The sequence below is a fragment of the Crocodylus porosus genome, unplaced genomic scaffold, assembly GCF_001723895.1.
Source record: "Crocodylus porosus isolate Cpor-Errol unplaced genomic scaffold, CroPor_comp1, whole genome shotgun sequence".
Lineage (NCBI taxonomy): Eukaryota > Metazoa > Chordata > Crocodylia > Crocodylidae > Crocodylus > Crocodylus porosus.
This window is the reverse complement of record NW_017728951.1, coordinates 35,486,476-35,499,333: the sequence shown is the minus strand read 5'-3', so window position 1 is coordinate 35,499,333 and position 12,858 is coordinate 35,486,476. Positions and strand designations below refer to the sequence as shown.

General features: G+C 43.9%; 1 protein-coding gene across 1 annotated transcript in view; it reads right to left on the bottom strand.

Annotated features, from left to right (window-relative positions):
• Positions 1–2,918: 2,918 nt before the first annotated feature.
• Positions 2,919–12,858, bottom strand: part of FRMPD2 (FERM and PDZ domain containing 2) — a 131,448-nt gene continuing 121,508 nt past the window's right edge. Inside the window, exons 43-45 of the mRNA XM_019555523.1 lie at positions 6,163–6,378; positions 5,848–5,910; positions 2,919–4,308 (exon numbers count right to left, since the gene is read on the bottom strand). Of these exons, the coding sequence (XP_019411068.1) occupies positions 4,228–4,308; positions 5,848–5,910; positions 6,163–6,378 (360 nt within the window). The 3' untranslated portion in view covers positions 2,919–4,227. The remainder of the gene's footprint in view (positions 4,309–5,847; positions 5,911–6,162; positions 6,379–12,858) is intronic.

Here is a 12,858-nt window from a genome sequence, read left to right as displayed (position 1 = left end):
GGGTCCAGACCTGCTCTACCCCTCCACATCTGCCTCCTTCCCTCCCTGCCCACCACCTCTCTCCCCCACCCCTCACTGGCTGTTCTGGGAGGCAGTGGGGCTAGGTGGTGGGGAGCACCACCACTGATCCCCACCCCCTTCACCCTCAGGCAGGGAGGTATGGGAGAGCCCCACTGCTCAGGCAGCTGTGGCATGTTCGCCACCACCACAAACTTCCCCGGCAGCAGCTCAAACTTGGGTCTCTGCAGCCCAGGCTGAGCAGCCAATTGCTGCCCCCACTCTCGGTGCTGCACGCACAGTTGGCCAAAAGCATTCCAGACAGACAGACACACAGACAGACGGACTAAACCTTTTATTATATTAGATTATTTTGGATTCTGTGTAATTCTCCTCATGATCCCTTTATTGGCTTCTGTGATTCTTTCACCTTCCTTTGCAGCACTGGATGCTGACCATCATGAAAGCTGTAGGTTTTGACTAGGGTGCATTGACAATTCTGCTGGTGTTTGAAAACCATTCAGGTACCTGCCTGAAGGGTCTTGCTCTTCTAGTGAGGTCATACCACATATGAGATTGGGGGCAAAAAATATTTTTTCCCCTGGCCAGATTGATAAAGACTGTGGATTTTTTTCCCCTTCCCCTTTGGCATAGGACATAGTTCTCTGAGTATAGATCAACCAATTACTTTTCTGTCACTACATTGGCAGGGCATTGACTGTGGCCCTGCTTCCCTGCATTTTACCTATGGCAGATTGTTAGGTGTTTTCATTTCATTTTGATAATGTGTTTTGTGGGTGTAATGTGAGGGACTCGAGTGGATTATTTTCAGGACTCTGTGGATAAAATGGTTGGCTAAGAGTGCAAGCAATTGGACTCTGACCCAAGAGGCCCCTTTGAGTCCTATGTCCATATGAGACTAAAATGAAATGCGAACTAGTACTTTCTAAGATCTCTTTAATACTCCTGTAAAACAGGAAACATTTCTGTTCAAACAGCTACAAAGTCGATGCACAAATAAAACTGAAGCAACACACATTGCCAAAAGGATTGCCTTTCCAAACATGGTATAGCTGTTCCCAGCAACCAATAAAACACTTTTAAGTACAAAAATTATTCTGTTGAAGATCTGGCTTGAATCAGCCAAGTACAAAAAGTGAATCGTGCATTAGAGTGTGCAATGGTATCTTAGTAATGTACCATGGTATATCAAACCATAGTGAAAGGCCAAATACCAAATGGAGATAAACTTCTGACTGTACTTTTCCCTAATGATGCCTAACAGAATTGTGCAACTAATACTCTGGATGCAATGTGTAGACAGTAAAACAAATGAGTAATATATGGAAGCTAATGCTTTCCAGAAGGCTGAAAATCAGCTGAAGACAAAATGGTAGTTACTCTTATGTATGCCAGTGTGAATCCAAACATACCAATAATGGATCCTGGACTGAAGCAAGAGGGGTGCGACGCTGCTCACTTTGTGCCACATATAAACACTAAGCTCTCTGGGCTCACTGCCTGGCCAGCATAGATTTCAGCTGGAGCTCTGTGTGAACAGTGAGCTCTGAGCTCACCAGCTGATTAGGGTGGGCTCTGGCTTTAGCCCCTGCTTTTACATAGCACTGGAGCCCAGGGGATGAATGCAACTACTGTTTACCCTTCTGCTCTCTTGCCTTCCCCACCATAGGTGACCCGTAGTGGGAGTATGGGGGGCATATACCCCCTGCCCCCTCCCCTCAAGATTGGTCACCACTGCTGGCTTCTGCAGGTAGTTGCCACTCGCCACCTGCCCCTCCTTCGCTGCTGCCACCAGCATCTGCAGGTGGACCCCACTCACCGCCACTGCTAGCATCTGCGGGAAGTTGCCGCTCGCCACCCCCCCTCCAGCACCAACACCGCCGCCAGCATCTGTGGGTAGACTCTGCTCGCTGCCAATGCTGCTACCTACAAATGGTGCCCCCCACCCAGTTTTGGGAGGCATCAGTCATTCATGTTTCCCACTCGATTCAGCAGCAAGGGAAAAGGAGGAGATGAATGGCAGCAGTCCCCTCACTCCCTGGACTCCAGAGCTATGTGAAAGCAGGAGCTCTGGCCAGATCCCACACTGAGAGCTTACGTGCAGCACAGCCAAAGTGATGTGCGAGTGTACTACTGCAACCCTTCTAGATCCAACTCTGAGACATACTCCACTGAGTTAATATTGATTTCTGCCAATGGCATTTAAATCAGAAGCTGGTTTGCACTGTAAATGCTACTCACTGTTATTGCCAGATTACCTCAGGATCACTGATGACAGAAAGCAGGAACTGTCCATTATAAAATAACAGGTACTCTAAGATTAATGACGAACTTTTTGAAAATCGACTTTTAAGTTATATTTAATGTCATAATCTTTCTGTTCCATAAATCCATTGTTCTGAATTCATAATAATATTAAAACAATGGTATTATCATCTAGTTTATGGAGTGTTTATGTAGGCAATTACTCCTTAATATTATCCCTGTTTGGAGGTAAGGGAGCTGTTTTAATATACACATTGTATTTAAATATATTTACAACCACACAGCCTATTTTTAAAATAATGTAATCTTCCTTTAGGTATATAATAATTCTACCTCCATAAATATGAACTTCAACATAAGATACAAATGCACTGATAGACATAGTTAACAATTCATAAACATAAATGAATGAAATCCCCACAATCCCCCTGCCTGTGTGGTATGTAAGAAATCTCGAGAGTTTTCCAGTTTAACTATAATGCAAGTCTTGTTGACTAGAATGGAGAGGAAAAACAGTAGAAATCTGCTAATGGTGGAATTTGCACAATGTAAATTGGCTCTTGCAAAAAAAAAAATTCTATAACAGCATTATTAGCTCTCACTTAAAGGCCTGATTCAACCCCTACCAAAATCAAAAGGATTTTGCATTGACTTCAGTGGAAGTTGGATTAGGCCTTAAATAAGGGATTATTAGGTAAAAAAAAACAAAAAATCTACAATGGAAAAGGTCACAGGTATATGTACAAATACATTCATCTTGGTTAGTATCACTTTCTCTTTTACATGGGTACACACTGAGAAAGTTAATTATATCTACATATGTTTATCTTGCTTGGACAAAACTTTGCTCCTTTCCAATTCTGTAGCATCATTTGCCTGCTTTGAAGGCACCTCACTAAAGCTTCAGGGCCACATCCTGCCATCAATATTGTGATTTCCATTGATCACAGTGTGAACTCCAAACCTGGTACAATGCCAGGAAATGGGCTAAGTCAGGGATTGGCAATTTTCTGACTGCAGGCTGGAAGAGTTTGGATCTAGCTTAGTACAGCTGGGAGGAAGTGGGGAAATCAGTGGCACACAGTGGTGTGGACCACAGAGCAGGCTGTCCCCAACTTCCTTCTGCCTGTTGTGCACCATTTGTCCCAGTGCTTTCCTATGCTGAGCTCCACCTCTTGCCTGCAAAGTCCTGGTTGATGCCTGGTCCTACCTGCTCTCTACCCTCCCTACTGAATTTGCCCCTCAAAATGGCCATTGGCCATAGAAATCTGTGGCATAGTAAGTGGAGGCTGTGGTGGGACACAAGAGAGCATGGTGTGCTGGGGAAACTACAGGGGATCAGTGGCCCAAAGCAGCAGCCAGATTGAAAGCTATGACCCACAATTCATAAAGGTTGCAGACCCCTGGTCTAAGCTATTAATACTACCAGAGCAAATATACTGACTCCAAGCACTTAAGAGCATTGCTAGGAATAGAGAATATAGATACAAAATAAAAGAGCAAGTGTACAGAGTGACATTTAAGGGACAGTTTCTTCCACTTGCTACATGCATGGTACAGGAGCATTTTAACTGCCTTTTGTACAATAAAAGTTGGTTGATCATAGTTGTAGTCCTTCATAAAGGTGTGTCATCTCTTGGCCACTAGTCAACTTTGTTGTTCTAGCCACCAATACGCTGCAGCGCTGAGCATCCGAATTACTGTGATAACCCAATAGTGGCATCGTGATGCTGAGAGTTTTTCAATATATAGAGCCAAAATCTATGTGACATTTAGCTCACATTATGCTGATTTAGAAATACTTCAAATATCATAATCTAATACAGTGTAGAAAGTAAGACAGTGCATAATATATTCAGTACAGCACCTCTCTGTGCTGGCTTAACAGCCTTTTAGAATGAAGTAATGCAGGGACTCCAAGATGAACAGCTATGGCAGGGGTACTTATTGCAGTTGATGGGAATCCATGGCTTGAATGTTCTGCAGGACTTTGAGCACAACTTCATAACAGAATAGGTACTGATCCTGGACATGTGGAGAAACCAGCACAGTCACTCTGTCACATTCAGTACATGTATGCAAAGGGTGCAGAGCTTCCTGAAGCTCCTGCTTTGGACACACCTTCATAAAATGAATTATCATCTAGGGCTGCATGAAATTTGGGGTGTTCAAGGTCTTTTGTCTCCCCTCCCCCATTAACTCACTGGTTTTGTTCTCCTCCCCGCATTTATTTATTTTTTTCCTCCTGTCCCCATTCACTCTGGCCTTCCTTTTTCTCCCATTCATTCATTAAAGTCTTGGCTCAGGAAGGCTTTCCTATTTAGAACTTAAGTACATGCACATGAAGTTTTCAAATGCACACTGAGTATACTCAAGACCATTGAAGTCAATGCAAATTAGTGTGCCATTACAGGCACACTAGCAAGCTGTCCGTCAAGAATGATAAGGAGGGGCGGAAGCGATGGGAGCCACAGCCCTGTGTGGGAGCGGAAGGGGGAGGGCAGGCCAAGTTGGGGCTGGGCCTGGGCCCACTCCTCTCTCTCCCCTCTCACCACCCCCCCAGCGCCTTGGGCCCGGGGCCACTCCCCACCTCCTCTCCCCACACACTGCTGCTTGGGGTCTGGGCCCACTCCACCCACCGCTGCCTCCAATCAGCAGGGCAGGAAGGGGCAAGGCCAATGGTGCTGGCTCCACTTCCCCCCTGCCCTTCAGGTCCCCATGGTCATGATTCATCATGGCTCCGCCACCACCTTCTGTCCAGAATGTCCTTGGAGCACTCTGATTGGTTGTTTTAGACAACCAACAAGAGTGCAAATAAAGCATTATGGACAGACAGACTAAGGCTTTTATAATATTAGAATGCTTAAAGCATTGTTCATAAGAGAGATGTATCTAAGTACATGTTTAAATATTGTACTGCAGTAGATCTATATGCTTTCCTCCATTTACTCACACAATTTTCTCATCCCTCCATCCCTGTGATGCTATCCTCATCAAATTCAGCTCGTTTATCTCTTAATAGTCATATATGAAAACTTGTCAGGGGCAGAGATAGGTTAGTAGTAGCTAACAGGGCACTCGTCTGCCCTTCCATCCCAAGGATTCACTTCAAAACTGCACTTTTTGGGGGCAAGACTTGTAAAACCCAACTCATGTTAAAGGTTATTCTAGCCTATTAGTTACTCCTTTTTGAAATAAGGAGTAACTAGTAGAGATTGGTACAAAACTGGCCCTAAATCCTGGAAATACTGTCTATCCTAGCATGAAAATCAAGGGTCAGTAGTGACTGCAGCATATTACACAACACTAAAGATCACTTTCCTATGCTTTTATTTCTGTTCCCTAATAAGGACAAGATTCTACCAGAATTACATTGAGCAATACCTCAAATCTAGGGAAGACACTCATGTAGTAAGGTGCGACTCAGCAGGAATAAAGGTGGTAGGCATAGGTACATGCTTACTCTCATTGAATTCAATGGCATTTCACCTTTAAATTCAAAAGGCCTTCCTGAAGCAGGGCCTTTAATGAAGAGCTAATCTGATTTCCTTATGGAGACCTTACCTTTGTTTGAATCATGCCAAAGCGCTGATGTCGCAACTCTCTCACTATCTGTTTGATGTTGAACTGTCAAAAAAGAACAAAGTTATCAACAAAGAGAAAACACAATCTAGTGGGAACACTTTTAGTTTTTACTTTCATAAATATTTTACTCTTAATTGTTATCCCTAAAGACCAAAATCAACATCAGAAACCAAGTTTCTTTTGAAAATAGACTTACTTGAATCAAATTGCAGCAGGAGTGAATTTGATCCAAGCTCTTCTACAATAAAATAGTCAGCCATCATATTTATAACCAGCTGTTTTAGATATACTTACAGACAGATTTTTCTCTATGTAGCTCAGCAAAATATCTACACATAGTAGAACCCCACTTCTTCCAATCCCAGCACTGCAGTGAGCAACTATAGGTCCTGTCTGATGAACTTTTTTCATGTAACAAATGAATTTTACCAGCTGTTCTGCTAGTTTAGGGGTGCCATGGTCTGGCCAGGTGGTAAACTGTAAATGTTTTATAAATCGTCTTTCTTCTGTCTGAAAAAGAAAGAACACAAATAGTATTTGCTTATGGAATTCTATAATTTACTCACATAAAGTCACCTAGACAACTAAATACAAGTAATTTAACTGAGTATCTAGCGATGGCCAGAAAAATACTTCACATTAAAAATGCTAAGTGAGAAAAAAATAGCTCTAGGCTATCCAGAAAATGGCCCATGTTACATATTGCTCAGGGGACACTCAAAACCTCTCTCAAACTGGACATTTATAAAACTAGGAGTTCCAGGTGTGCAGAATTCAGAAGCTTTCAGGACTGAAGTCTTCCTCGCAAAGCACAGGTCACTGGAATCTCCAGAAGCATAAATGACCTTTAGATAGCCCAGAGAGATTAATGGAAGTCAGGATTACACTGTAGTGATTCAGTATCTCTATAAACCTTCAAGTTAGGAAAGGGATGGGATTAACTCTTTTTTGACACGACCTTTGAAATGCTGATGCTTTGCAAAAAGCAACAGATACGTTTTACATAGCAACCACCATGCCAGTGTTTGCCTTTCTTTGCACATCATGCTGAGGGACATCTGCAAAACTATGGTTATGAAGAGTTTTGTTTCACACCTGAAATCAGAATCAGTCTTCTAATGCCACCATCTTCTTGTTATACCACAGACCATGGATCATTATGGCTTTCACAATAACATAAGGAATAAAGCAAGAGAGATTCTATTTTCATATAATACATTGATCATGATAGAGAGGGACTAGGACTACAGCCCAGGATTAAACATTTACAATATCTGAGAGATACTGTAGGATTTTAATATGTTTTGTGCTTTAAAATCCTTGGGTGTAAGTATCATAGAAACATAAAACTAGAAGGGAGCCTCTGGGTCAGAATCGAATCCAGGTCCCTGCTATCACATGAAGCCACATCATCAAACTGATTTCTCAGACCTATCATTCTCCATTTTAAAATACACTCGGTTGTTTTATTACCGAGGTTTGTATTGGCAGGCTGTTCTAAAACCTTACTGCTCTGATAGTTAGAAACTGTCCCCTGATTTACAGTTCAAATTTTGTTATGGTTAGTTTATATCCATTTGTTCCCATGTTAACATGTCCTTTGCCTTAATATCTCTACTCCTGGTGTTTACCCCCTGCATATTTTTAGATAACCCCATATCATATCCCCTCTCAACCACTGTATCACTAGGCTACAGAATCCAAACTCTTTTAGAGGTGGTTGTACTACTATTTAGAACAGGGGCGGGCAAAGTCCAGCCCACAGGGCCAGATTTGGACCACAGTGGACTCCATTTCCCAGCAGCCCTGCCCATGTAGCTGCAGCTGGTTTCCATGAAGCCCCCAGGCGTGGTGGGGCCACGATAGTAGGGGGCCAGGATTCCTTTAGAGACCCACCCGAGCGGTGCTAGTAGGGCACATGGCTGGGTGGGGAGCTGCTCTGGGGCACAGGCTGGGATCATGCAGTGGTAACAGCATGGGCCGGAGCTGGGGCACGGCTGTGATCCTCTGCCCGCACACCCAGGGCAGAGGTGTGCAAGCTGTGGATTTCAGCTCTGCCCCAGCTCTGGACCATACTGTCACGGCTATAAAATCCCAGCTCCAGCCCCAGAGCAGCTCCTGGCCCAGCCATGCACCCTGCCAGCACTGCTTGGGCCGGTCTCCATGGAAACCCTATTACCTCACTGTCACAGCCCTGCTGCTCCTGGGGACTCCACGGAAACCGGCTGCAGCGATGCAGGCGGGGGCTGCTGGGAAATGGAGCTGGATCCCCCATTTTGTCCGCCCCGGGGGGCAATACTGAGAGATATGCTTAATTAGCTCAAGCCACATAAGTTCCTACTTTGCAACTTCATTATCTTACCACTGCTGAAGTCCAAACACAGGAGACACAAGGAGTGAGCTAACTGATTCCTAGAAGATTTTGACGAAGCTTTCTGTTCTTAAAGCAGAGCCTTTCTAGGAATCAGTCTACTAACTACTTGTTTCTCCTGGACAACAGAGATTATATTTAGGGGAGAGACAAGCTGTAAATCAGTTGTTGGCGGGTTTCCTGTGTCTGAGGCCTGCAGCCTGGGTGAGTTTTGAACACACTCCAGGGAATGGTACGCTCCGATGAAGATTGACCTCAGACTGATACACAGTAGAGCTTCTGCTGGTGGGCTGGATTGCCAGTGGGATGAGTTAAAGGCTTTTTAATTATGTAGTTGATGGGCCTGAGTTAAATGGTGGACTTGGGGATGACACTAAATAACAGTATAGATACGCCCTTTACACCCTTATATTTTCTTCTTGCATGGTATGCTTTGCCAGCCCGTGATCCCTTGTCTGCATCTTTCTATCTGAATTCATCTTTTTTTGTACATGGATGACAAAACAGGTACACAATATCTTAGACAAGGTCTTGCTAGTGCCTTGTACAATGGCATTAATATTTTCAGTAGGGAAGTGCCTCTTAACTCTGTATCAGTAAATTTTATCAGCACTCCCCCATGTTTTGTCTGAGAGTTATTAACAAGATCAGTCCTAAGACTGATCCTTAAGGAAATGCACTGGCAACATCCCTCCATCCTGATATGAGCTCTCTAAATTGAAAATATTTCCATTTCCCTTTGAGTCAGTGCCTTATTCACCTTATAGTTTGACTAATCTCCATCTCTGGCTGTTAACTTATTTTCCATGTGGCACCATATAAATGTTCTACTGAACTGTCATCCAGTGGATGAGATTTGTTTTATAGTCTGGGGTAATCCACATGTGTTAAATACATGTCACATTTAACCCCATTTTCTATTTACCTTCATGTCTTTAGGTATTATTTCCTTCTAAATTATTTCCTTCTACATTTGTTCTAAAGCAAGGATATCAAACTCATCCCAGGGCCTGGACCAGATTCAGGTGGCAGGGGTCCCTCCTGAGCTGAATCCTTGGGGCTGAATTCGGGCAGCAGTGTGAGTCTGGGCTGGGTGGTAGTGTGGGTCTGGGGCATGTAGCTACACAGAGCCGCATTTGTGCAGTGGAGAGCCAGAACCACATAGCATCACAGGACATTTTTACACATGCAAGCGCTGCAGCACCAGATGCCCGGTGCTGCAACAGTTGCAGTTGTATAAGTGGCAAAATGCATGTCAGCATGAAGAAAATGGTGGTGGTGCACTTTTGAACTAAGACACCTCAAATATGCTTTAGTTCAAGACTGCACCGCCACCATTTTCTCTGCGCTGGTGCACATTTCGCCACTTATACAACTGCACACTGTGCAGCGCAGTGAACATTAGCTCACGTGAAGCAGCAGATCTCCGGTGCATTGCCAAACGAAAAGGGATGCGTATAAATGCCCATAAAATCGTATAGAATCGTAAAAAGTTAGGGTTGGAAGGGGCCTCAGGAGATCATCTAGTCCAAACCCCTGCTTAAAGCACGACTGTCCCCAACTAGATCATCCCAGGCAAAGGTTTGTCTAGCCAGGTTTTGAGAACCTCCAAGGAAGAAACTTCCACCACCTCTCTGGGTAACCTGTTCCAGTGTTTTACTACCCTCCTAGTGAGAAAATTCTTCCTAATATCCAACCTAAGCTTCCCTTGCTGCAAATTGAGACCGTTGTTCCTGGTTCTGCCATCTGTCACCTCTGAGAATTGTCTAGCTGCATCCTCTTTCAAACCCCACTTCAGGTAGTTGAAGGCTGCTATTAAGTCTCCTCTCAGTCTTCTCTTCTGCAGACTAAATAAGCTCAGTTCTCTCAGTCTTTCCTCATAAGTCATACACCCCAGCCCACTGACCATACTTTTACTCCCAGATTCATGACTTTTGTTAAAAATACTTGTTACAGGACCTGTTGTCTCATTTACAGTTCTTTCAGAATTCTGGGATTTAAATCATTCCTTCTCTTGCATTATCCATCCTGTATTTGTCTCCCTAAATCAGTATGATCATCCTTGAAATCTGATGCAAGGATTCATTTAGTTTTGGGTCATATCTAAATTAGTTTTAATTTCTACTTCATCCATGCTGTGGAGTGGCCCCAGTTCATTTATTCTTGTTCTCTTTTTATTTATGATAGAAGAATCTTTGGCTATTTGTATTAATGTCTTTTACCAGGTCTAACTCAATCTGATATTTGACAGTTCTCTCTTCATCCATATGTTCCTTGACCTCTAAAATATGCCTGCCTTTACTGATCAGAACTGTTTTTCCCATTCCTAGACAGCTAATGTGTTTTTTGAAGTGGTTATCCATTCAGTTAGCAGTGGAGACCTTCCAACAAATTTTTCCCCCTTTGTTTGACATAAAGCCATCGACAGTTTTAGTAACTTAAAAAAATTCCAGGCAGCTTCTCCACGTTCAAGTCCCGTAGCTTGTTTGTTCACTGGACTTCAGTAACTAGTTCCCTTAAGTTATCAAAGTTTATCCTTTTGAAATAAAAGCCTTTAGCAACAGTTCTATTTTTTTTTATTCTGACATTTAATTTAAACAAAACTAATTGCTGATGATATGATCCAAGGTAATTTTTATATGACCAACTCTTTTCTAATGGTCTTATTGCTTGTCAAAACCATGTATGAACTAATATCTCTTTTTGTTGGTTCAGTGACACTGGTGGGGGAAAAAAACACCTGTTGACTTGCATCCAAGAATATCTGGATCTTTGTTCTCCACTCAGTATCTGGGAAGTTAATTTCCCATAATGAATTAATTTATGAGAGCTTTTCTTACTCTAATAGCATGACAGAGATTGCTGCCCATATTCAAATATGACACTGCAAGTTTACCTGCTAGACAGAATCTTTCTAATCAACATTTTCCAAAGTCATTTTTATCCAAACAAATTCTGTTTTATCCAAGCCATCCTGTTTTCTTTCTTTACAGTGGTGGTTCTCAACTTCTTTAGATTCAAGGGACCACCTCATTAGACCCAAGGCACCCCTCAGAAAATAGCAGCTCTTTGTTGCCACTTGTTTTTTGTGAACAGAAAAATAATAGTGCAATTCTGCTGTTGCAGAGACAAGATCAGAATATTTTTAAATTATTAATTCCTTTTTTTTAAATCTCTGGGTTTATCTTGTAAATCGCATCCGCACTCCTAAGAGTGCTAATTGCATGGCAAACCACATCATTCTTAAAAGGATCTCAAGGCACCCAGGGTGCTGTGGCACTCTAGCTGAGAATCACTGCTTTACAGTCTATCACATCATTGTCAAAAGATGCTACCTCACTACTTCTCCAACATTTCTGCTTCCTGAACAGCACATATCCTTCAATACCAGTCCTGACTGCCATTCCATCATGGTTCTGCTATCCCTGTAATACATGGTTGCATGTTCTGCACCAGTAGTTCAAGTTCCTCCATTTTGTCTCCCAGGCTCCTCACATTAAAATACAAACTGTAAAGGGTGAATAGGGTGGAGGCAGTCAAAGCTGATCACTCTAGGTCAGGTGTTTACCAGAATGGAGGCCAAGTTCAAGGGCCAGGTATCAGTGCTATTATTAGACAGCAAGCCAAGGGTTGAGACAAGATGAGTTAATCCAAGCCAGGAGGTCCAAAAAAGATACAAGCAATCAGGAAGAGGCAAAAGAGTCAAAGCCAAAGGTTCACAGCACAGAGTCAGAATTAGGACTTCCAAGTAGGCCAGAAGCACAACAAAGTGGTCTGTTGCCAAGACATTGCTGCTGTCTGGGCAAAGCTTAAAATAGGCCAAGGTGGGTAGGGCCCTCTTCCCCTCTTTCTGAAGGATGTCTAGGCCCTATTGCCTGATAACTTCCAGCTGGGCCTAGGATTGGATGTGTCCCAACTGGGTTTCAGCTCATGACATCATCCCCTCCTCTTGGAACACCCTCTGGGTGACCGAAGCCAAACTCTTCCAAGTATGTGCAGTGGAAGGCTTAGACCAACTCAGGGTGTGCACGTTCTGGGCTGGTTCCATGAACAGTCTGCTGGTCCCAGGAGCAGATCCATGATTTTGCAAAAGGGAGTCCAAGATCAACAAATACTGCAGAGGTGGCTGCACACCCTGCACCAAGCCTCTTCCCCACAACTGGCGCAGGCAGACCACACCATGAAAATGGGAACTGGGGACGTGTAAGACCCAAAGCATGTAAGAATCCATTCCCCTTCCCCTCTGTGAGGGATGCTCCAGGCCTGTTCCTGCCTGCTCAAACTAGACTACACAAAAGCCAGGCTCAGCTGGGGACAGCAGCCGCAGTGATGGGTGGGCGCTTCCCCCTCCCCACTCTCAAGAGGACAGGGCAGGGAGGGAGAACCCTCCCTCCCTCTGCCACCACTGCCACTGTCCCCCAGCGGCACCCAGCCCCTGCCCTAGCTGGAGTGAGCAGGAATGGCTTTGCAGCTTCTCTTACCCCCAGGACAGCATGGAAAACAGCAGCAGCAAACAGGGGAAAGGGCGAAGGGGAAGAGAGGGAGGACCTCTGAACATAGAAGGGAAGGGAGAGGGATTCTTGCAGGTTTGGGGGACTTAAAGTCACTGGCTGTTGCTC